The following is a 24,739-nucleotide window of genomic DNA, read 5'->3' on the forward strand; positions in this document are numbered from 1 at the left end:
GGTCTGCTGTGATGTGGCCAACAAGATATCAGTGTGTAATTTAATTGTGTTTTCTCTTTCTTTGGCTGAAGTGGTTTGAATATGGCCAGTGTGGTTTCCACGCTTAAGAAAAGAAATTTGAAAAGAAGAAACATGAGCAGAGTTCCTTACTTGGTCAGACACTTACAGAGTTCTGCAATTACAACTTATTACATTTGATTTTTGCACCAACTCAGAAAGGGAGACATTACCTACATTTTAACAGAAAAGGAAATATTTTCATGGGAATTAAGCACTTTGATGGTATTCACCCTGACATTGTCATCTAAATAATATGTAGCCCAAGCACTCATGTGATTTTAGTCTACAGCAGATACAAATGCTGTTATTCAATTTTACTGGGTGAGGAGGAACTACACTATGGATGCCCAAGTTCTTACAAAGCTCATGATAACCTAGGGCAGGCATCAGTTGCTGGAGGATTTCTGAATTCTGTCTATACCTGTTGAATTCCGTGTATTAGGCTGAGTAACATTAGATTCTGCAGATTTCCTAATTAACTCTTTCAACCATAGTGTAGGAAGGGTGGTGTACATTTGATTTTCACGTATGCCAATACCTCTGTGAGATGATACAGAAAGAACCCAACATCAATATGCTCCTGAGATTTCTTCAAGGTAAGAATGTAATAATATGATTGAGCTGTCAAGGGTGTAACTGAATATCAATATTAGTACTGTCTATGCTATTTGCTTTACTCAGTTTCTTTCCTAATTTTGAAATAGTTTTTTAACTTTTGTTTTATTCTCTCTGTCTATCTGTCTGTCTGTGGTCTGTTCTCTCTCTCTCTCTCTCTCTCTCTCTCTCTCTCTCTCTCTCTCTCTCGTGTGTGTGTGTGTGTGTGTGTGTGTGTGTGTGTGTGTGTGTGTGTGTGTGTGATGTGTGTGTGTGTGATGTGTGTACAAGTATCCTTGGAGGCCAGAATAGAGCATTGTATCCTCTGGGGCTGGAGTTGCATGCAGTTATGAATTGCCCAACATGGATGCTACAAATTGAGCTTGGGTCATCTCAAAAAGCAACAATTTCTCTGAACTACTGAGTCACCTCTCCATCTCCAAGATTCTGAATGACTCCTCACCATTTTATTTCCCAAACTCTTGAGTTAAAACAGTATACTCCAGGATGGCCTTAACCTTTATCCTTGTTCAATATACCAAATTGATGGAAGCATAAGGTGGGCTGCATTAGTTTAGAAAATGGGATAGTATGATAAAACTGTATTATTTAGAAAAATTTGTAAAGGTAATTACTAAAGCATCAAAAAAATCATGGAAGGAAATTACTAAATATAGAATTTTACCTAGTCTTGAATGGAAAAATATCAATACAGAAATAGTTTTAAAAATAAAAGTTATATAGGAGTTGGGGATTTAGCTCAGTGGTAGAGCCCTTACCTAGCAAGTGCAAGGCCCTGGGTTCGGTCCTCAGCTCCACCCCCCCCCCAAAACAAAACAAAACAAAACAAAACAAAACAAAAAGAATGTTAAAAAAATAAATAAATAAAAGTTATATAAATAATTAGCTATATGTACCTAATTCTCTTAAATTGTTCCCTGTTGATAGCCTTTGTGTCAATTTTAAGTAGCTACTTATAACCATCAAGATTTACATCCATGTGTATTTGAGAGAGCTATCTCATTTCCCATGTGGCAGACCAGCCCTACTGTTGCTCAGGCCCAGACCCGGTGTTCTGACTTGGCCTGCCCCAACATCCACCTCATCTATGATCTGCTGGAGCACATGAAGAGACCAGACCCACAGACCCAAAGTTGCAGGAGCTCCACAACACAGGGTGGCAGCAGGATGTCCAGGAAGAGTCCTAGTTGGGGCCCAGCAGTGAACATGTAGTGGAGGCCAGGGATCTTGAACCAGACCAATGATTCTGCAGTGAGCATGTGCAAGTAGAAATGTATGCACAAAGGGGTACATGAGTTGACTTGGTTTGCAATAAGGCTTCCATGATGAGATTTTTTTAAATAACTTCCCTTTTTAAAATTTTTCTCATTTTGTTTTTTTCAATTTTTTCTCTTGAATTTTGATTATTTTGGGGGAGAAGTATGCAGGGCAGAAGACAGATGTGAAGGGATGGGGAATGAATGGGATCAAGATACATGATGCGTAAAACACATAGAATAAATAAATTTTGTTTTAGATTAAAAAAAAGAAAGAATGGAAATATTTTCTCCAGGACAAAAACTATTTAAAATATATTTAGGTAAATTTATACTGATTTTTTTTTTTTTTTAGAATTAAACATTGTAACTCAAGAGAACATAATCCACAACTGAAATTTGGGTTTGTCTGTCACACTCATCCTAGAATAGCCTTTGTGGTGCCTTCCTTGAATGGCCATCATGCTACTGGACTGGGAATCATGCTGTGAACCTTCTTGACCATGCACAATAGCCTGGGCAGCAGTTCCATTTGGAGTAGGTAGATTATACACAAACTCATCTCTGTGTGAATGTGTTTGCATACATGCATATGTGTGTATTCAGGTGTGTGTGTCCATGCATGTGTGTACATGTATATGTGTGCAGGTATGTGTGTGTTTATGTGTCCATGCACACATGTGTACAGGGTATCTGAGAATGGTTTTCTTATTTTAATACTTTTGATGTTGAGATCAGAGATAAACAACAACATCCTACATCTTTCATCTCAATTTTGTTGATCTGCCTACACAGTTTAAAGAACATTTGTTAGAAGAAATGAGACCAATTCCTACAGGCTTAAAACATATACAGATTTGACAAACTTGCCTGGAAATATTATGTTCTGATCAGTTTGTAAGATTCCTTTTTGGTTCTCTCTCTACTTGAAAGACAGATTAAATTCTGATGAGGCCTAGGAAAGAAGTGTAAAACACCTATTTTTATTTATGGTAAGCCTTTTCTCCCATATTTGCCTTAAAAAAAAAAAAAAAACCTACTAGTATGTTTTAGTGTGTTAGACTAACTGGTTCTCATGACAAACACCTTTTTTGCTTTAAATTCTTTTTGATCAAAACCAAACCTTTATTTTCCTGAATTTATTTCTGCTCAATGATCCCTTTCTCTTTAGCTGGGCTTTTTTTTAATTGGAATTGAGGAACTATTAACTCCAGAAAAGAGACCACAGTGTTATTTCGTAGTTTCCTCTTTAGGACTCAGTACCTTGTTCTTCCAAGTCCTTTTCTGACTCAGCCACTTCCTGGCAAACTAGTGTCAATATTTTACACTTCTAAATGAGTTACTGACTATATGGATTAAAAATCTTTTGTAGGAAATGCAGTTTTATTTAGAATGAAATCGCTAACATTCTAAATTTATTTTGACAGCATAGAACATACTTCTTAAAATCAAGACATGAGAAGAGTTTTTACTACTGAAAAGTAAAAATCATGTTTGGAAAGTATAACAATTAATCTTGAATAAATGTTTACATTAGTCAAGGGTACATTTCTTTCTTTCTTTATTTATTTAGAGATTTAGTCTTATTCCATAGGCAGGTCTGGCTTGGAATTCACTGTGTAGCCCAGATTGACATTAAACTAGAAACAGTCATCTTGCCTCAGCCTCTAGAGTGCTAAGGTTATAGACCGAAGCAATTGCATCCAGTTTAGCACTGCCAATGTTAACTCTATCTTTCATCCTTGTAGACTGGATTTACAAAAACTTTCCTATGATTCTGAATTTGCTCCTTGTATGCTCCTCATTGGTCTATTTGACTTAGGATATATTGCTTCCCCAATATTAATAAAAAGAGAAAATATGCTACTTTAAGATTTCTGGATAAGTGAGACAATTGAATAACTTGATCTGTTTGGGAGGCACCCAGTCTGTGGGACCAGGACCTGTCCTTAGTGCATGAGCTGGCTGTTTTGAACCTTGGGCTTACACAGTGACACTTTGCTCAGCCTGAAAGGAGGGGACTGGACCTGCCTGTACTGAATCCACCAGGATTAAATGAATCCCCAGGGGAGTCTTGGCCCTGGAGGAGATGGGAATGGAGGAGAGGGGCTGGGAGGAAAGTGGGGGTGGGGGTGGGAGGGGGGAGGACAGGGGAACCCATGGCTGATGTGTAAAATTAAAACACAAATATAATAAATAACAAAAAAGGAGAAAAAACTTATTTCATCATTTACACCAGCTGCTGTGTGTTCACCAGCTCTGGAGAACTGCATACATCTTGTATGACTTAGGTACTGCTCTTCTGTTTTAATGTCTCTCAGATTAAACATTTTTGGCTCATATTGAATCCTTTTTGGGAAAATGAAAGAGAAAACATATATACTGACTGAGATGGTTCAGGAGAGTGAGCAGTTAGCTTGAGCCAGACAGTGTTCTCCCACCTTGGCACTTCCTGTTGAAGGGCAATACCTGTGATCTCAGAGCCAATCACCAGCATGACACAGTCTTTTAACCTGTATGGATGAGTAAATGACTGATTATAGAGGCTTTTGAATAGCTAAAAGATAGTGTTGACATGGCTGGAGGTGAAATCTAAATTTACAGGTGGGAATGCTGGGACATGGAAGGCTGAGGCAGAGAGACGTTGCCAGCCATAATAAGAAGCAACATGTTAAGATACTGGTACGCCACAAGCCACGTGGCAACTTATAGATTAATAGGAATGGATTAATTTAAGATATAAGAACAGTTAGCAAGAAGCCTGTTATGGCCATATAGTTTATAAACAATGTAAGTCTCTGTGTGTTTACTTGGCTCTGAGCAGCTGTGGGACTGGTGGATGAGAGAGATTTGTCCTGACTGTGGGCCAGGCAGGAAAACTATAGCTACATACAGAAGTCATCCTCAAGAATTTTGTAATACCAAGTATTGCAGGCACACCAGAAACTGTGATGCAGATCTCAGTCTGTACTCTCCTCTGCCCTGTAAAGGACATAAAAATAATACTGACATGGAAAGATGGCACTGCCATTGCACAAAGGTAGAAAAGGCTCAGAGGATTAAAACTAACTGAATAAAATAGACCCAGTAAGAAACAGAAAGTGAATATGAGGGCTTAATGGCAAAATTTCCAAGGTGATTTTTTTTCTAGGTGAGGAGCATATGCAATTTATTAAATGGTGTTGAGGGACCATCAATATAACTCTGGGAAATGGCATGTGCCACCATGCCTTATATTAGTTTAATTCCTGGGGCCCATATTAAGGAAGAAAAATATAGATTCCTTTCAAGTTGGTCTCTGACCTCCATGTGTGCACCTGCCCCCCCACTAAATAAATGTAATTTAAAATGTGAATAAAAATAACATTAATCCCACCATAATTAATCCAATATCTTTTGTTAGTGGTTGGATCAGATTTGTATTCTAAAAATCTCTTCTTAGTAACTTACAGCCATCTTTAGGCTCTTTTATGCCACTTTTCCCCACCCAAGACAAGGTCTTTGTAGCTCTAGTTGATCCAGAACTCACTATGAGATCAAGCTGGCCTCGTACTCAGAGATCTGCCTGCCTGTGCTTTTGCCTCTCAAGTGCTAGGATTAATCATGTGTGCTATCATATATGGATCTTCTTTGTTAATGTTGCCATACAAATGAACTTCAGACAGAAATAATCATTACAAAATTTAAGCATGACTTCATCTAGACAGTGTCATCTCTCTGCAGCCCTTGTTTTCTCTCTGTACCTGTTTCCAAGGTATCTGCTTCTTTTTGTCCTCTCTGGGTTGGATAGGATCTCCCTCTGTGTGTGATGGGGGAAGATTCTCCCTGACTGTAAATTCCTGTGGGTCACAGCAGCAGGTGGTACCCTCTTGGGTAAGTTAGGGATATATTGACATTTTTGTCTACTAGATGTTTTGCTCAGACATTTACTGTTTTAAAACTTCCAAGAATAAGCAAGACTTCTCTCCTTCCAATCTAACCATTCCTTCAATTTTACTGCTAAGAATGTCAACTAGCCTAGGAATGTCAGTATGTCCTTTATTGTGTCCTTATAGATCTAACAGTCCCTGAGCTGAATCTCTTGCCTGTGTCTAAGTATTTCAAAGCCACTTGCTCCTATAAAACAGAAGAATAAATTGTACTTTAAGTGTTAAAGCTTTTTGTTTCAAAAGTAATTATTTATACATACATTTCTGAATGTTCTTATTTTTGGAGGGCAGAGAAGAAGGATGGTATTCTAGTTTCATTAGATTGCTGTGACAAATTCCATGATCAAAGCATCTTAGGGGTGGGAAGGATTTGTTTGGCTTATACTTCCAGGTCATAGTCCACCATTGAGGGGAATCATGGTGGTAACTCAAGCAGGAACTTGGAATATAAATCATAGAGGAAGGGTTCTTGCCAGCTCTGTCAAAGACCCACACTTAGCTATCTTTATTTGGCTCAGGGTCAAATTTCCCCAGGGAATGGTGCTGCCCACAGTGGGGTAGGACCTCCTATATCAATTAAAAATCAAGACAGTCCCCCACAGACATACCCACGAGACAATCTGTTTAAAGAATCCTTCAACTGAGACTTCTTTCATAGGTGGCCCTAGGCTTAATAAAGTTGACAGTTAAAACAAAGAACTAAAACTAATTTCTTAAGCTGAGATAAACTGCAAAAATTCTACAGAACTAGATGATTTATGAAATGTAACTTTTTATAAGTACAAAAAAGTAAGTAAATTTCTTGTGTTGGAAGACCTAAATGATCAAAATACTAAATCACAAATCATAAGTATTTGTCAATAACATATCTTCTTCAATTATAGAGAATTAGTGATGAAAGCACATTGTTGAACAGATTATCATGTCACAGGGACTCAAGAAATGTTCACTGAATTCAATTTATTATTTAAAATTCACTGTTATACCATTTCACTGTGACCCATAATATTATCACTATAAAGAACCACATCAGTATATGGTTTAAAAAAAACCTTCTACAATGTGAATTTTATAATTTCTAAGGAAAGAAGAGGCCACAGATTCAAAAGAGAGCAGAGACAGGTAAATGTGCAACTTTGGAGGGAGGAAACAGAAGGAAAAGATTTCTGAGTACATTTCCAAAAGAAATGGAATCATTATCTTGAAGTGGTATCTTCCTTACCTGCTTGTGTGCTATTTTTCATAATAGCCAAGGTTTAGAAACAAGGAGCTGTGGCTAGATGAATGGATGAATGATATATGTATCTGTAGATATGGGTGAATATGGTGGAATAGTGTTCTCCATGAAAGAAATTTGGCATCTGCAATAACAAGACTGAACTGTGAAGAGAGCAGCCATAGAACATAACTGGACAGAATCTAAGAATGTTAGATTATATTTTATTACATTTGCACAATTTTTATTTTTGGCGTGAGTGTTTTGCCTGCATGCATGTATTGTATTATTTGCATTTCTGGTACCAACAGAGGTCAAAAGAAGACATTGGATTCCCTGAAACTGGAATTACAGATAGTTGTGAACCATCATGTTATTGCTGAAACCCTAACCCAGGTCCTCTGGAAGACCAGCAAGTGCTCTTAACTGCTGAGACTTTTTCTAGCCCCTAAATATTAAGTTCTTAAAAACAGAATAGAAGGGTGTTTACCTTACCTTCGGAAGGGTGGGAGGTATTGATCAAAGCATATAAACTTTCAAAGTTACAGATTAATAAGTTCAGAAGTCATAACATTCAGCATTGAGAATATAATTACTGTGCTCTGTATATTTTAGATATGTGGGGAAGATAGATCTAGAGTGTTCATAGGCACCTGTGTGGAGTGAGAGATCTGGCCATTAGCTTGATGGTGGTAATAATTGCTCAATCAGCATGTAAAGAACAGCATCATTCCTATGTACTTTCAATATGTACACTTTCATAGATTAAAAAATATAGTTATATCCTTTGACTCCTACAATCACTTCCACTATATATATATATATATATATATATATATATATATATATATATATATATATATATATATATAATAGCTTAGTAAAGCTCATGAATGGGGATCTCAACTTCTCCCCAATTCTAGATTTCATGGCTTTGTTGTCAGTTTATGGCTCCTTATTTCTTTTAAGTAGATATAGATCAGTTGAGTGATTCATTAGAAAGAAAAAGAACTGCTTCAAAAAATGATTGTGTTCTATTTCCTATAGTTCTCCTTCACATGAAATAATTGGCAAATCCATCAAATATGCCACTTACTTCCCAGTAGACCAATTCAATCACATTTATCTAGAATTTGATAGACTCAAATTTAAAACCTTATTAAACCATTTATTTTATACACACTTGTTGCTTTTCTTTATTCTGTTCAATCTATTAATGCACATCAGTTGTTTAAATATTTGAGAAAAACATGTTCCTTTGACTTAATGGTTAGTGGTGTGTAAATTAAGATCCTGACTTACTTCTAAAAGTCACTGCTAAAATAAAAGCTATAAACTATCTCTGGTTACATAATATTCATGTGGTCTCCCCTTCCCCCTTACTATGAAGGTCATGGGCAATGTAACTGTGGACGATGTGACTGCAGAGCAGGCTGGCATGGGAAGAATTGTGAGCACCCACGGTCCTGCCCATTGTCCCCTGAGGAGAGCACCAAGAAGTGCCAGAGTGGCTCTGACCTGCTTTGTTCTGGAAGGGGTGAGTGAAGCCAATTGTCATGTCATGCATTCACATGCACTTTAGGAAGAAGGTGGCTGAGATCACTGAAAGAAGAAAGATTGTTGCTTTTTCAAAACTGGTAAACTCCACTCAGATCAGTGAAAGTTCTGAACAAAGACAATCTGTCTTTTTCTCCCTCTTCATGTGGGTACACACACACACACACACACACACACACACACACACACGCACTGTTTTCTGTATTTCAAGTTGTTCAATTCCAATTTAGCTTTATTCAGTTCAATACATTAAAAACAACAAAAACACAGTGGAGATGTTTGCTTAAAGCTTTCTGAACTTGAGCATCTAATTGCCCAGTGACACTTATGAAATTCAATACCATTATTTGTTGGGTATTGTTCACTTGGAAAGCATTGTATAAACATGCATGAATAAGTTGCTCTTTTAGAAGACATTTAGCCTTGGGTGTGCTTTTGCTCTCAGATCAGGAAAAAAATCCAGGATAGCTAAAAACTCATCTGGAAGAGCATTCTTTTTAATCCATAAAAATAAGAGCTATGATATGAATTCATTCCTCACTTGAGAATACCAAAGTCAATCTGACACACGCTTTTAAAGGAACTGGTTGTAGAGGATACCAGAAATTTGGTTCAGGATAGAACATGGAAAGGGATTTGAATTTTAGAAGAAAAATGCGATTTTCTTTTATATTGTTCTTTTTTCATGTAATTTTTTATTAACATATAATACATATAACATGAAGTTTAACTTTTTAGTATTTAAAGCCCTGACATTTTATATAATCATGGAATGATGCAATTATGAATACTAATTCTACACATTTTTTGCATAGGGTATTGAGGTATGGGTAGGAGTATTTTAATCTCAGAGACACTTCCAAATACCCTATTTTCTAGCAATAACCCAGACAGGGGACTCTGCTCCATCCAATTTAAAATATTTTCAGGTGTGGATGAGTACTCTGTCAGGCTTGTGGAGTCGCAAGGGTTGAAACTGTACTATCCCTCAGAGAACTGTCACCCACACTTTCAGCCTGCAGCCAGGTACTTACATGACCTCACCATCTTCTCTTGTGAAAGTTTCAACATTGAAATCTGTGACAGGATTAAGTGTGGGAGGCTAACCCATATAGTGTTCCTGTTATTTATTTTTAAGTGGTTATATTTTTAATCACTTCATTATGATAATGGAGATGATTCCAAAGGGAAATCTTGAAAGAAATAACTTTATATCAAAGTAGATTTTATGTCTGCAAACCATTTTCCAGGTGTTTTCACTCTAGAAAATTAAGGTGAGTTTTATTATTGCTGTAAGGTCCCAAAGAAGGTACAGGGGTGTGTATGTGTATTGAGAACTTAAAGAGTTGTTTTAAGTCAAGAGTGTGCATTATGTAAGGTCATCAAAATATCAAATAATTGTTTTACTAGTAGAAGTAAATAGAATATGAACAAACAAAAACCAGGGTAATTATTAATATATCTATTTTTGATATTAAAATGACCACTTATATAATAGGAAAATAAGAAAACCCCCTAAAGTATTTTTCACTCCCTAAAATTCACTTTAAACTTATGCATGTGTTTTTTATTTGTCTAGACTCTAATACATAGAACAAGTACAAGAAAGTTATTGTGAAATTATATGTTAATTTTTAATAAACTTGAGTAGGTTTGGTTTCAAATACATACTGACATTCCATCTTTCTCAAGGATCACGTTTACAATTTTAGAGGAACAGAATATAGTTAAAATATTTTGTATTAAAAGGATGTTAAATATGTAAGTATAATCTGACTAAACCATAATTTCACCTAAACTTCTAGAAGTACCATATAAATAAATAATACACATCACTAGCTTCCTTAAGAGTGATGGAGGTATTGGTGAATAAACTCTTGCCCAGGTGAGTTTGAGAACAAAAACTAAGAAGCAACAGCCCATGCAGTACTGAATCGGTGGTCACTGTACTTTCCTTCGGGCTACGTCTGTGAGCCACGTCACTACTACTGGAATATCTGAAGCAAACATCTCATATGAAAGCTTTTTCAGGGTTGGCTTTGCAATTTTGAATGAATACCCACCACAGCTGTGGTTACAAGAGTGAAGAAAACAATTACAAGCACCACTGGTCCTCAAGCTTGAGTGCCTCTTCGGCCCACCACCTGGGAGAAACTGTTCCCAGTAGAACATCAAACAGGGGCAGATATTTCTTCTTTTGATGGTGATTAGTAAGCTGAGTCATTCTGTCTAAGGACTGAATGTCTCAGAGGATCTTCAAATTCTAATGCAGTTTGCAATTTCTTGATTTCTATTCTCCATTGCCTCTAGTAGATTCAAGTAGATGTATTCCCTTAGTTGATGTATCCATAAGCTTATTCATCTTGGTTTGTGCATCTCAGTAGCAGTGAGGAGTCACTTCTTTTTTATTTTATCTATATTCTTTATAAAAACTAAAAGCAGTTTAAGATAGGCAACACATTAGTTTAAATTTTTTTCTTTTGTTGAAAATGCATTTTTATCTTTATTGAGATCCTCTTGTGTGTGATTCTGACTTTATTAAAAAACTAAGAGCAAAATTAATGCTTGTTTCTTCCAAGCATAAGCTTTGAGAGGTGTGGTAGGATTTGCCATTTCCCCTCTCCCCTAGGGTGCTGGAGACAGGTGCTGATCCCTCAGCTTGGGTCTTAAAATGAGGGTGGTTAGCAGTCAGTTCTGATAATCCTGCAATGGCATGTGACATGGTTGACAACTTGGGTTGTTTAAGTAACTGATATTTGGGGCATGTTTATTGTTGTATCTAAACTCCTATCCATCATAGTTTTCCCCAATCAAACTTTAGGAAGTACAACTTGGCCAAAAAAATAAATAATCAGAACAAAATTTCACATACACTTTAATACATAAATATTCAAATGCTTAAGTTTTATAACTCTATGTGTTATCAATAGCAACTCTAAAACAAAATAAATAAAATTATCATGTTAGAAATGAAATATTTATACTATTCTATAATCAGTTATGTGAACTTCCTTAAACAAAGAAAGTGCTAAAATCTATTGAATGCATTTTTCCTCATAATTTCCTAAAACACAATGAAATAGGAAAAATATAGCTATTCTATTTCACAATGAGTGAAGTAAAACTATACAGTAAGTTCTAAGCCTGAAGGTGTCATACAGCTTCTTTTTTTAAAAGAAAATCATAATGTATCTTTATTTCTTTTGCAAGATAATTATATATCTTTCATGCCAAACTATGTGCATATATATATATATATATATATATATATATATATATATATAATTTTACATACCAACTACACTTCTCTCTCCCTCCCCTTCTCTTGCTCTCTCTCCCTCCCTACCACCCCTCCCATCCACTCCTCAGAGAAGTAAGGCCTCCCATGGGGTGTCAGTAAGGTCTGGTGCAGGAAACCATTCCCAGCAGTGGATGGGTCCTGTAGACAGTGTAAGGAGTCAGCGGGCAAAGGAAGTGGGCCAGGCCATGGTGGTCAGGAGAATCTTGTAGCCTGACTAACTAGCAGCCAGAGTGTTTCTTTATACAGAATTTAGTTAGCAGGGATACATTCATGATGTTCCAAAACATAGATTGTGGTGGTGTTATGTTCCCCCCAAAATTATGCACCCTAATACACTTCTCTGGGGTCAAAGAACAGAACAGCCACTAGATACAGAGGCTAAAAAATGGTGGCACTCACGCCTTTAATCCTAGCATTCCAGAGGCAGAAATCCGTCTGGGTCTCTGAGTTCAAGGTTACACTGGAAACAGCCAGGCATGATGACAACATGCCTTTAATCCCAGGAAGTCAGCATTTAATCACAAGGAGTGATGATAAAAAGCAGAAAGATATATAAGGCATGAAGACTAGAAACTAGATTTGGCTGGTTAAGCTTGTAAGCTTTGAGCATCACAGTTTAGCTGTGGATGAGGACTCAAAGGCTTCCAGCCTGGAAACAGGATCAGCTGAGGAATAGGCAAGGTGAGGTAGCTGTGGCTTGTTCTGCTTCTCTGATATTCCAGCATTCACCCCAATACCTGGCCCAGGTTTGATTTTATTAATAAGAACTTTTAAGATTCCTGCTACAGTAGATCATATCATTTTTATTTTTGGACATGTGTTTTACTTCCTTTTGCTCATCTTTTAGTTATCATTAATAAACTGTGACAGAACAGAGTTATCATTTCCAATTATTTTCCCTCAAGTTTTGACATCATTAATAAACAGAGTTATCAATTTTACTCATAAACCCCATAACCAAATTTTTGAGAATCTAGAGGCATATGACAGCCTGTGCTCAGGCTGGTTGCTTTGGTTGCCTCAAGGACACTAGACCAAAACAAAATCTTCAACCATCCTGGGCATTTTTCCATGTCTCAAGCAATTTATTATTAACTCTTAGTGGTCCGAGTGCCCAGGAAAAATCCTTAGGCTAAAGCTACTGCAGTCATTATTCAAATTCTGGCATAATACAATCAATGTTTGCATTTATATCCTTATAGAATTTGTCTATATGTCTAATCCTGGTATTCTGTTGTTCCTTGGCCACATGACATTATAGTGGCTCTACATGAGCTAACTTTTAAGAGAGGGAGGTCCTAACATCTCATACTTTTATCATCTTTTCACTCCATACTTTACTTATCAATATGTTTCTATGTAGGGCACAGTTGTATGCCACGTAATTGTCTGAGTATACAGTGGGAAGAGGCTTGTAATCTGAACTGCAGACAATTCCTCTAGCCCACTGAATCTTGTTGACCTTTTTGATTTTGCTTTGTTTTGAATTACTTGTTCCTATGTAAGTAGAGGGACAGATGTTTCAAGAATGTCTCATAGCCTCATAAGTAGACCTTTATGTGTCACAACCTCCAAGGCGTAAGGAAGACCTTCAAGTAGATAAGGATATCTCCTTCAAAGTGTGTTGGGGGGAATAGTGTGTTCCTGGGTAAGCTTAGAAGCAGCATTCCTGGGAGAAGGCATAACTGATTCATCAGGAATTTTCCATCAATCCAATATCCTCAAGTTGCACAAATATTGAAAGTACCCCAAGTATGTAACAAGTGGAGATGAAAACCAAAGGTGACATGGCAGCCATCATGTGGCTCAGCTTTGCTGGATCTTTGCAAAGCAGCTGTGCTGGCTTTATGACTTCTGCCATTACATTCAGTTATAGCTGTGCCAGTCTGGCACATCAAGTTGAGGCAGGCCAAAGCCCCTTCCCACTGTATCAAGGCTAAGCAAGGTATCCCACCATAGCAGGTGAACTCCAAAAGGACAGTTCATGCACCAGGGATAAATCCAAGTCCCACTGCCAGGAACCCCACAAGCAGACCTAACTAGTCAAATGTTACCCACATTCCTCTGGTTCAATTCCCTACAGATTCCCCATCCATCCATTCATCCATCCATCCATCCATCCATCCATCCATCCATCCATCTATCCATCCAGAGTTCATGAGCTCCCCCTAGCTCTGGTCAGCTATCTCTGTGGGTTTCCTCATTATGATCTTGACCCCCCCCCCCTGCTCATACAACCCATCTTCCCTCTCTTCAACTAGACGCCGGGTGCTAGGCCTAGCTGTGTATTTCTGCATCTGCTTCCATCAGTCATTGGATGAAGGCTCTATGATGACAATTAGAGTAGTCATCAATCTGATCACAGGGGAAAGCCCCTTAAGGAACCCTCTCCACTAATGTTGGGAGTCTTAGCTGGGGTCATCCTTGTGGAATTTGGGAATTTCCCTGGCACCAGGTTTCTCTCTAATCCCATAATGGTTCTTTCTACCAAGATATTTCTGTCTTTGCTCTCTCTGTATTTGACCTTCCTGGTTCTATCATGTTCTCATCCCCATCCCTGCCCCTCTACCAGCTCCCATATAAGATCTTCTGGGGAAAATGGAAAGGGAGGGGTGGGGAAGAGTCATGTAACTTCTTAACACAATGCTCTGGACTCCAGAGCTGTTGTTTAAAATAGCTTAATCCCTTACCATGTTAATTTGTTAAACAATATGTTCTAAATGTGGTTTGTTTGTTATAGTGATAATCTTGAAAATTATTGTCTAGTTATACAGTAGTATCCTTCTGGTTCTACACCAATTATGATTTTTAGTTGTAGCAAAATAAATAATCTTTTCTTAGAAATACATGTGGCTGTTTATTCTATCTTGTGCCATAAATTACACTCTTGGAGCAGAATGTGCATATAAATCTTTAGTTCTACTTCTTAACTGTGGGATAAAGAAATATGAATGATTGAAAATAAATCCTTTGAGTAAAATCCCTTGAGTAAAAAAGTGACAAAATAATTTTTGTTCTCTAGAAAAATTATATTACTAGGCCCTCCTATGGGGAGCATAAGAAAGTCTCTTCTTCCCCACCAATCACGGTTCTTTAGATCTTTCTTATACATTTTGCTGTTTGTGTTATAAACTTATGTCATTTATCAAATTCCTTACATTGACTTTTATAACCATGGAAATACATTATCTATCTGTAGGCATTATTATTCAGTGTGTATACAGTCTCTGTTATCTTTGATCATCAACAGCACATCGTCCTTGTGTCTCAGTCCCCTGTGCTTCCTGCCTGGCTTCCTTGCCCCTTCATTCTTTTTCATTAGAACTGTTAAAACTTTGCCTACCTTGGCTACTTAAACACTCATAAACATATGCCTCTATGTGAAATGGTGAAAAATTTAAGGAAAATGGTACTTTGAAAGTAGTTATTTTATTTCATATTCTGTCATCTAGAAAATGGAAATGGTATCCTCATTTTTATCAATTAGTATGCTTTAATTAATGAATTAATCAAGTTTTCCCTACCCTGGGAACACACTTTCAAAGAATAATAACATGCCACAATTTCACCATCTGTAGATTTTTTTCAACTGAAGTCATAATTTATCTTTTTTACCAGCAAACCACAGCTTCAAATGTTCTTGCTTCATTTATCAGAGTTGCATCCATGCAACATTACTATTTTGTTGTTGTTGTTGCTGTTACTATTTTTGAGACAGGGTCTCTCTATATCACTGGCTGTCCTAGAGACCAGACTGGCCTCAAACTCAGAGATCTGACTGCCTCTGCCTCCCTAATGCTGGTATTAAAAGTGTGTGCCACCACTACCTGGCACTTTTTGTTTGTTTGTTTGTTTTTGTTTTCCTATGTGATTTGTATGTTATGTTGTTTGGAGAGCATTGAATCATTCCTTTTGAAATTCATATTTAGAGATGTGTTAATTATTTGGAACACAAAGTTATAATATTCTAAGTCCTCCAAACATTTTCAATTAAGCACCGTACCACATGTAGTGACTTTGATTATATTTATTCTATGGCTTAATTAACAGTAATCCTGTAAGTTAAGAGCAGTAGGAAGTTTACTGAGTGGCCAAGTAACAAGGGCTTGTGTATGTTCCTGCCAGAACACCTAGAGAGAGCCCAAAACCACTTTACTCTGTTTGAGTTCTCTGGAGGATTGATGTGCAATACAAGTAAGTGCTTAAGGACACTGGAATGGCAAACACACACTAAACTGCCATTTCAAATCTAGTCTCTATGAACTGTAGTCAAAGATGAAGAAGAAACAGTCTGGTAAACAAATTTCTTAGTTCTTTACCAGGAGAAATGGTTAACACTTTCAGTGTTCATTAGTAGGTACAAAATGAAAAGGAAATGCTGATAGTGGTTAGAAGACAAAATCTGGATTCTTGTCATATCATAACAAACACAATAATGATAATAAATCAATTTTGGACCACCTGGGAAGATTTGGCACAATGCAGAGTACAGTGAACTCATAATATTATTTTGTGTTTTATATGCTCTGTTAGCATGCAGTGATCTATTCGATGGTATCCAGGCAGAGAGAAACCTATTTATTCTTTCTTTCTTTGTACCCAGAAGAACTCATTAGCAAGCTTTAAGCTATGCATGTTTTCTATATAAATGAAACTCTGGGAATATAATTGTTATTTATTGTAACATTATTAAAGAAAAAATTAAGACCTAACAAGAACTATAGAAGGTGTGTTCAGCCTCCTTCCTATGTTTTTATAAAGTACTTGAACTTCTCTTTTAAGATGTTGTATAATCTCAAAAAGATGGACAAAGGTAGGGACTCAGAACTGGTAGTCCACTTGCAAGATCTGATAAACCCGCTATTGAATCTCTAAGTCATTTGATAAAGTATTATTTACTAAAATGAAGGCATAATATATGTACCTGAACATGGAGTGCTAAAAAGATTAGAAAGGATCCACGTTAAATATAAGACAAAATGTTTATCTAGTGACTCCCTTCCTCAGCTGATAATTATTTATATTCTTTATTCTCTTCTCTGTCTTTTCTTTTGCCCTGCTTTTTTTCTCTAACTATTTTAGTATTAAACAACAGAGAGGAACATAAGATATTAGGAAGCATATTTTCATGGTTTTAACTATAGTGTAAAACACTTTATTAGGTCTCATTGCTATGGCAAGAATGTCAGACAGAAAGAATTTAAGGGAGGAGTTTATTCTTAGAGCTCCATCCATCAAAGAGAGATGCCATGGTGGATCCAAGCAGTGTACTGCATGGTGGCCAGGAAGTAGGAAGTGAATGCTGTGGCCAAGACAGCTTTTCTTCTTTCTCCCTTTTATTTGGACCTCAGCTCACAGAATGGTGATATTTGGGATGTCTTCCCTATTAGTTTTCCCTGGAAACACCCTCACCTCACAAACATATTTGTCAGTGTGGATCATCAATCTCCCAGATAATTCTAGGAGTCATCTGGATAATGAAGATTAACCATCTCAAATACTTTAGCAGCCAAATATCAAACCTAATAGTTTTAATTGCCTGAGGTTTTCTTAATCCATAGATCCTAAAATTATACCACTACCACATAAAATGGTATGTAAGTGTTCTACTCACTATCTTTGTTTAAATGTTTTTTATGACAAAAGAATATTTTATAACAAAGATAGAAATTGATCCAACTAATTAGATTTTTATTACATTTCAAATCATTTTTATATGGTAAACTGAAAACCTGTGAAATTCTTTGGCTAATAAAATTTCTAGGAAAGATTGTAGCAAATAATGTCAAAATTTTATTGAAATGAAAATAGAAAATTGGACAGTAATTTAATTCCAATTTCTTTAAGCAAGCTTAAAATGAAGTGTGTGACAACCACAATCACTCTTACTATATTTATATATTTATTTGTATGAAAACACTAAAATCATAGTGGGGGCTGGATTATAGTTCTCTGGCACAGAAAACATATAATTCATAAGTTCTGAAATAATTCCTCTTTAAACTTGTATAGGAAAAATTCACAGTGCCCTGTGTTAAGCTTTTGTGATAAATGACAAATACAAAGTATTGAATTAAATTACAGTCTTTAAATATTTTAATATTCATACTTGCATATCATGTGTTTTGATTCCCCCCTCCCCATCTTGCCTTCTCTTATTTCCTCTTTTTTTTTCCCTCCAGATATCATGTGCTTGCTCTCTATCTTTTTAAACACTCTGGTATGCTTGATTTGGGACTTCCTTGGGGAGCATTGACAGCCTCCCAGGGGCTGCATCCCTGAAGAAAACTCACATTCCTGCCCCAAGCAGCCATCAATTGCCAAAAGGCCGAAATGCAAAGAGATCTTACTTCAGCATATTGTCCTGGGACCTCTGTACAGAAACACTTCCCCCAACTCAAAAACACAATATAAAGAAATACATGTGAAACCAACCAACCAACCAACCAACTAACAAACAAAGAAAACAACTTCCATTTGATCAGATAAGAGGGGAAATATGACCTGTCCTGACAGATTGGAGGCAAAGAAAGCAAAGGTTTCTCTCTCTCTCTCTCTCTCTCTCTCTCTCTCTCTCTCTCTCTCTCTCTCTCTCTCTCTCTCTCCCCTCCATCCCTCCCCTGTCTCTCTCCTGTGTGTGTGTGGAGTGTGTTAAGTGCTTTCACTCCCTCTGGTTAGCTGTGTAAATCCAGTCTTGAAGCTAACTTTTAAGATGAGTCAGAAGTAATAAGCATTGAATCTATTAGAAGAGACATACAATCTAGGGGGCTGGTAATTCTCTTAGGGCCTTGCCAGTAAGAAAAATGCCCATTGTAATTTTGGTCTAATGTTGTCATGGGAACACCAAGATTCCCAACCATTACATTGTTACTAAAATACCAAAAGTTACTCAGATCTTCAATGTCCAAATTCATCCAACAAAACAAAACAAAACAAAACAAAAAAACAAAACAAAACAAAAAACCACAGGTACTTAGCTCCTCTTTCTTCTTCTTACATCTCAAATCATAACTACCTTCCTGTTAAAAGAACGTGTGAAGAAAGCACATATAAAATTATTTTCTTGAAAATCATTCACCTAAGCAGTTTATTAATACAATAACTGTTATCTGGTTCTGGTGGTGCAGATCTATTAATCCCAGCTCCTTGACAGACTGAGGCAGGATCCTGAAAGACAAAGTGTTAAATGGTCTTATTAATTAAAAAAAACAAAAAAACCTGGAGCCAGATATTGGGGTGAAAACTGAAAGATCAGAAGAACAGGACAAGCCACAGCCAACCTCACCTTACCAACTTCTCAGCCCCTGGAGACCTATTTCCTGTATACTCATACCTGTATAATTTTCTGTGCCCTGCCCTCTTATTTCCACCCATCTTCATCACTTCCTCTTTCCACCCAGCTCTATCACTTCCTGTCTGTCTGTCCAGACCTCCAGACCTCTATGGTTACCTAGCACCTAGGATTAAAAGCATGTGCTACCACATCTGACTCTGTTCCCAGTGTGGCCTTGAATTTACAGAGATACGGATCTCTGTCTCCCAAATGCTAGGATTAAAAGCATGTGCTGTCACTACCTGACCATATCTAAGCTTAATATAGTGGCTGGCTTTTACCTCTGATCCCCAGATAAGCTTTATTGGAGTGCACAAATAAAATATCACCACAGGATCCCAAGTTCAAGACCCATCTGAACTGTAGAGTAACTTGAAGGCCTTCCTGAGTAACTTGGTGAGAGCCTGATTTTAAAATAGGGTAAATTAAAAGTAGTTTTTTAATAAAGAAACTGGAAATGTGGTTTAGTGGAGAATATTTGCTTAGGACATACAAGGCCTTAAATTCAAACAATAATTTTATATACATACAGAGAGAAAGGAGGATGGAAGGGAGAAAGAACCCTTTTTATTAGAAGTCAGATTTGTATTTTGAGAGTTGTATCTCCATATTGGAGATTAATATAGTATTTGTATAAGATAATGAGGCACTAGTATGAGATTGATCTGACTTTAATTTAACCTGGATCCTCCATGAGAGAAATGAAAATGAGAGAAAATTTAGGCCTATCAGGCCCTAAACTAAAGTAGCTAAAGTAGCTTATGTTGGCCCATATGCTGGCCTGCCTTCTCTTTCACCTCTCTATGCAGTGTGTGAGCTTGGCTCTGTGTTTTGGCCTTTGGACCCCTAGATTGTGTGCCTGCTCACCTTGATCCCCTGCTTGTTCTTTCTTATTTATCGTCAAGGTCAGCTCCAAGCCTAGACTTGCATAGCTAGCTAGGTGGACTGAGAGCTCACAACCACCCTCCCATCCTCCACCTCTCTGTCTTGGGATCATATATGTCTGAGCCACATGTGCATCTACTCTCTGCTTCTTACCAAGTATTTGTTTTGGGTTGAGAGTAATGAATTCTTTTATGTGACACCCTTTGATTTGAATATAACAATTAAGACAGATGAAACTGAGCTTTTCCATAAATATTTATTTCATATGTGTTGCCTTTTATTTGGAGGAAAGCAGGATTCTTTGGCTTCCTATCTAAGATTTTAAATAATTTTAGCCTCTTTACCATTCAGAATATTCATGCTATGTAGGTTCTGGCAAATAATAGTAAACCGCCTGGCATAATACATCAGCCAGACTCGTAAAGCTTGGATAGTTTCAGAGATGAAACAGCAAATAACCCAAGGTCCCTTGCAGATTGACAAGCACATTAACAGCTTTGACAAGTTTTCTACTTAAAAGTCTCATTGTATGATAATTATCCAAAAGACATAGGGATGTGAAATGAAAAAAAAAAATGTATTCTGCTCTAGTACCTTGAAAAGCCTTTTAGGCTGCTGCCTCTGTATATGCTGCAGGAAGACTGTGTGAGTGAGCATTTCCATTGTGATGAGGAGACAGAATTTAAAGACTTAGACTCTTTTTTTAAAAAATAATTTTTTCCTTATTATTATGTGTTTTAAATTTTATACATCAGCCATGGGTTCCCCTGTCCTCCTCCCTCCCGCCTCCACCCCCACCTTCTCTCCAGCCCTTCCCCTCCATTCCCATGTCCTCCAGGATCAAGGCACCCCTGGGAATTCATTTAAACCTGGTAGATTCAGTACAGGCAGGTCCTGTCACCTCCTTCCAGACTGAGCAAAGTGTCCCTGTGTAAGCCCAAGGTTTCAAACAGCCAGCTCATGCACTAAGGACAGATCCTGGTCCCTCAGACTGGATGCCTCCCAAACAGATCAACATCTTCAATGGTCTCACTTATCCAGAGGGCCTGATCCAGCTGGGGGCTCCACAGCCTTTGGTTCATAATTCATGTGCTTCCATTCATTTGGCTATTTGTCCCTGTGCTTTTTTGCAATCTTGGATTCAACCATTCACGCTCTTGCAGACCCTCCTCTTTCTCCACAGTTGGACACCTGGAGCTCCACCTGGGGCCTGGCTGATGGATCTCTGCGTCCACTTCCGTTATTGAATGAGAGTTCCAAGACGACTGTTAGGGTGTTTGGCCATCTGATCACCAGACTAGGTCCAATCAGGCTTTCTCTTGACCATTGCCAGCAGACTACAGAGGATATATCATTGTGGATTTCTGGGGACCTCTCCAGCACTCTGCCTATTCCTGTTCTCATGTGGTCTTCATTTCTCATGGTCTGTTATTCCTCATTCTCCCTTTCTGTCCTTGATCCAGCTGGGATCTCCTGTTCCCCTAAGCTTTCTTTCCCTCAAATCTTGCCCTTCAGTACTCCCACTGTCATCCAGGTTGTTCATGTAGATCTCATCCATTTCTCTGTCATTGGGTGATCCTTGAGTCTTTCCTAGGGTCCCGTTTTCTAGGTAGACTCCCTGGAGTTCTGTAGCAGTCTAGTCATCTTTGTTTTACATCTAGTATCCTCCTATGAGTGAGTACATACCGTGTTTGTCCTTCTGAGTCTGGGTTACCTCACTCAGGATGTTTTTTTCTAGATCCATCCATTTGCCTGCAAACCTCATGATGTCATTGTTTTTCTCTGCTGAGTAGTACTCCATTGGGTATATGTACCATATTTTCTTTATCCATTCTTCAGTTGAAGGGCATCTAGGTTGTTTCCAGGTTCTGGCTATTACAAACAAAGCTGATACAAACATAGCTGAGCAAATGCCCTTGTGGTATGATTGAGCATACCTTGGGTATATGCCCAAGAGTGCTATAGCTGGGTCTTGGGGGAGATGGATTCCCAATTTTCTAAGGAAGCGCCATATTGATTTCCAAAGTGGCTGTACAAGCTTGCATTCCCACCAGCAGTGGAGGAGAGTTACCCTTGCTCCACATCCTCTCCAGCATAAGCTGTCTTCTGTGCTTTTGATCTTAGCCATTCTGACAGGTGTAAGGTGGTATCTCAGAGTCATTTTGATTTGCATTTCCCAGATAATTAGGGATGTTGAGCAATTCCTTAAATGTCTTTCAGCCATTTGAACTTCCTCTGTGGAGAATTCTCTGTTTAGTTCTATAGCCCATTTCTTAATTGGACTGTTGGGCATTTTGATGTCTAATTTCTTGAGTTCTTTATATATTCTGGATATTAGCCCTCTGTCAGATGTGGGGTTGGTGAAGACTTTTTCCCATTCTGTAGGCTGTTGCTTTGTCTTGTTGACCATATCCTTTGCTCTACAAAAGCTTCTCAGTTTCAACAGGTCCCATTGATTGATTGTTTCTCTCAGTGTCTCTGCTACTGGCGTTATATTTAGAAAGTGATCTCTGGTGCCAATGCGTTCAAGAGTACTTCCTACTTTCTCTACTATCAGGTTCAGAGTAGCTGGATTTATGTTGACTTACACTCTTGAGTGTAGTTTATTGTAATTATAGAAGAGACAAACACAAACTCAAGTGACCAAATTTGTGCTCCTGCCCAGACACTTTCTTACAGATAATTTTATTACCTAAAGGGAGAAGTCCAGAGGGATTGCAGTCTTAAGGTCATACTAGCAAATAAGATTTTGGAAGGATTATAGATCTGCATAGAGTATGATACAGTGCATGCTTACAGTGCCCTATTCTGCTCACTAGTGGTAGTGCCTTCAGGTTCTCACTGGGGATACCTGAAAACATTGTCTGTAGGCCTCAATTACCAGTTTAGGTAAAAACAAAACAAAACAAAACAAAAAGGAACCTGCATCATATTGCCAGTACTACATCTTTGCTATACAAGTATTGCAAATTCTAGTGGTGTTTACTTCAGAGGAGGCAGGAACAAGGGAGAAGGATTCTGGGCACTATGGTGCCCTCAGAGAGCACTACCTACTGTGTGTGTGACCAAAGACGTTTTCTTTTCAAATTTTGACATTTGGGGGAGGCTTCAATCTTGCTCTCTTTCAAAAGATTATTCTATGAACTGGTGTTTACTTTCCTTTAAGATGTTGTTACAACTACAATTTAAATAATGCCTATGACATTTCTCTGCAAACTTCAAATCAATACTGCAATTGTAAGGAATTACAAGAGTGCAAGTACATGAAATACGCGTGATCTTAAGGACAGAATTCAACAGCATAAAGATGATAAATGTTCTTTCATTCACTCATTCATCTTCTTGCTATCATATGTTTATTAGTGTCCTACTAGGTGATGAGGTTTTAGAAAAATATGTATGGTAACTGATGTCATAGACCTTTTAGTGTGCATTGTACAAGGAAATTCAAATAGAAAACAAGTAATTGAAGGAAATCTAGATCACATGACAGAGTGGACATAGTGGAATTAGGAAATTGCTCTAGAAAGGTTTACCAGAGAACCTCTCTGCAGACCTTATCTGAAGGGAACCAAAGGAGAACCAAGGTAAGGTGGCCAGAGGATAAAACAAAAAAATTTCAGACTCAAGTAATGGAAACTTGTTGGAAGATTCCTAAGTGATGTGGACTTTGTCTGAAAAGAAATCATAAAGGATGTGAGGACTCAGTCTTTAGGATATACTCTTAAGATATCAGGGCCAAGTCTCAACTGGTTTGCTAGGTCTGCTGTGCTGCCTTGGCATGAGGACTTTTAAAGTTCCCTGGGTGACTGTACTATGCACTTCTATTAAGATTCACAGTTGTGCAGAGTTGTGTAGTGGGCACAAGCTGGCTGCACAGGGATGGTGCTGACTTGTTTGCCCTACTTCCTATTGAGCTGGTGGGGATTAAGGGGTTGAGTAAATGTTGCATAGGGTTTAATATCTTGTGGGAGTTGTGGGGACTTTTTCTCATGCTCTATTGAATATGTAGGAAAAATGAGACAGGTGAATGGGAGAAAGAGAGAGAGGGGGAGGGGGAGAAACAGAGACAGAGCGACACACAGAGAACTTTGAATAACAAACAGCCAGACACATTCTAATTCTGACAACAAACATACAGAGTGATGATACTTTGCTCAATAGAGGAGATAATTGGGCTGATAGGTTTTGCTTTTGTTTTCCAGAAAGACACTTTGTAATTTTTCCAGTGGTAATTTTAGAACTGAAGAAGTACATGGAGGAATATGTTTAACTGTTCCTTCTGTGGAATAGGCATGGTAATATTTATTAGTAATATTTTGTTTGCTTCTGTACACACTCACAAGCTCATGTCTGTTTCTGTATTGTTTTTCTTCTCTATGTATTTTCTCAAGCTATGAATAGGGACATGGTTTCTCTTTGTTAATAAAATGAAGATTTTGTGAGTAAATAATTCTGAGTAAAGCCTACTTTGAGCACATTATCCATTATTTAATCAAAGCTGTGACCAGCTGACCATAACAATCCACCTGGGGATGTTTCCTGCCCACCCTTTATATTTAGTTAGCTGCTCGCTTCAGGGTATGT

The 24,739-nt window shown here is 37.7% G+C and overlaps 1 protein-coding gene across 1 annotated transcript in view; it reads left to right on the top strand.

Moving 5' to 3' along the window:
• Window positions 1-24,739, top strand: part of Itgbl1 (integrin subunit beta like 1) — a 305,701-nt gene that overhangs the window by 189,441 nt on the left and 91,521 nt on the right. Inside the window, exon 8 of the mRNA XM_036198544.1 lies at window positions 8,467-8,613. Within this exon, the coding sequence (XP_036054437.1) occupies window positions 8,467-8,613 (147 nt within the window). The remainder of the gene's footprint in view (window positions 1-8,466; window positions 8,614-24,739) is intronic.

Source organism: Onychomys torridus, chromosome 9 (assembly GCF_903995425.1).
Source record: "Onychomys torridus chromosome 9, mOncTor1.1, whole genome shotgun sequence".
NCBI classification, from domain to species: domain Eukaryota; kingdom Metazoa; phylum Chordata; class Mammalia; order Rodentia; family Cricetidae; genus Onychomys; species Onychomys torridus.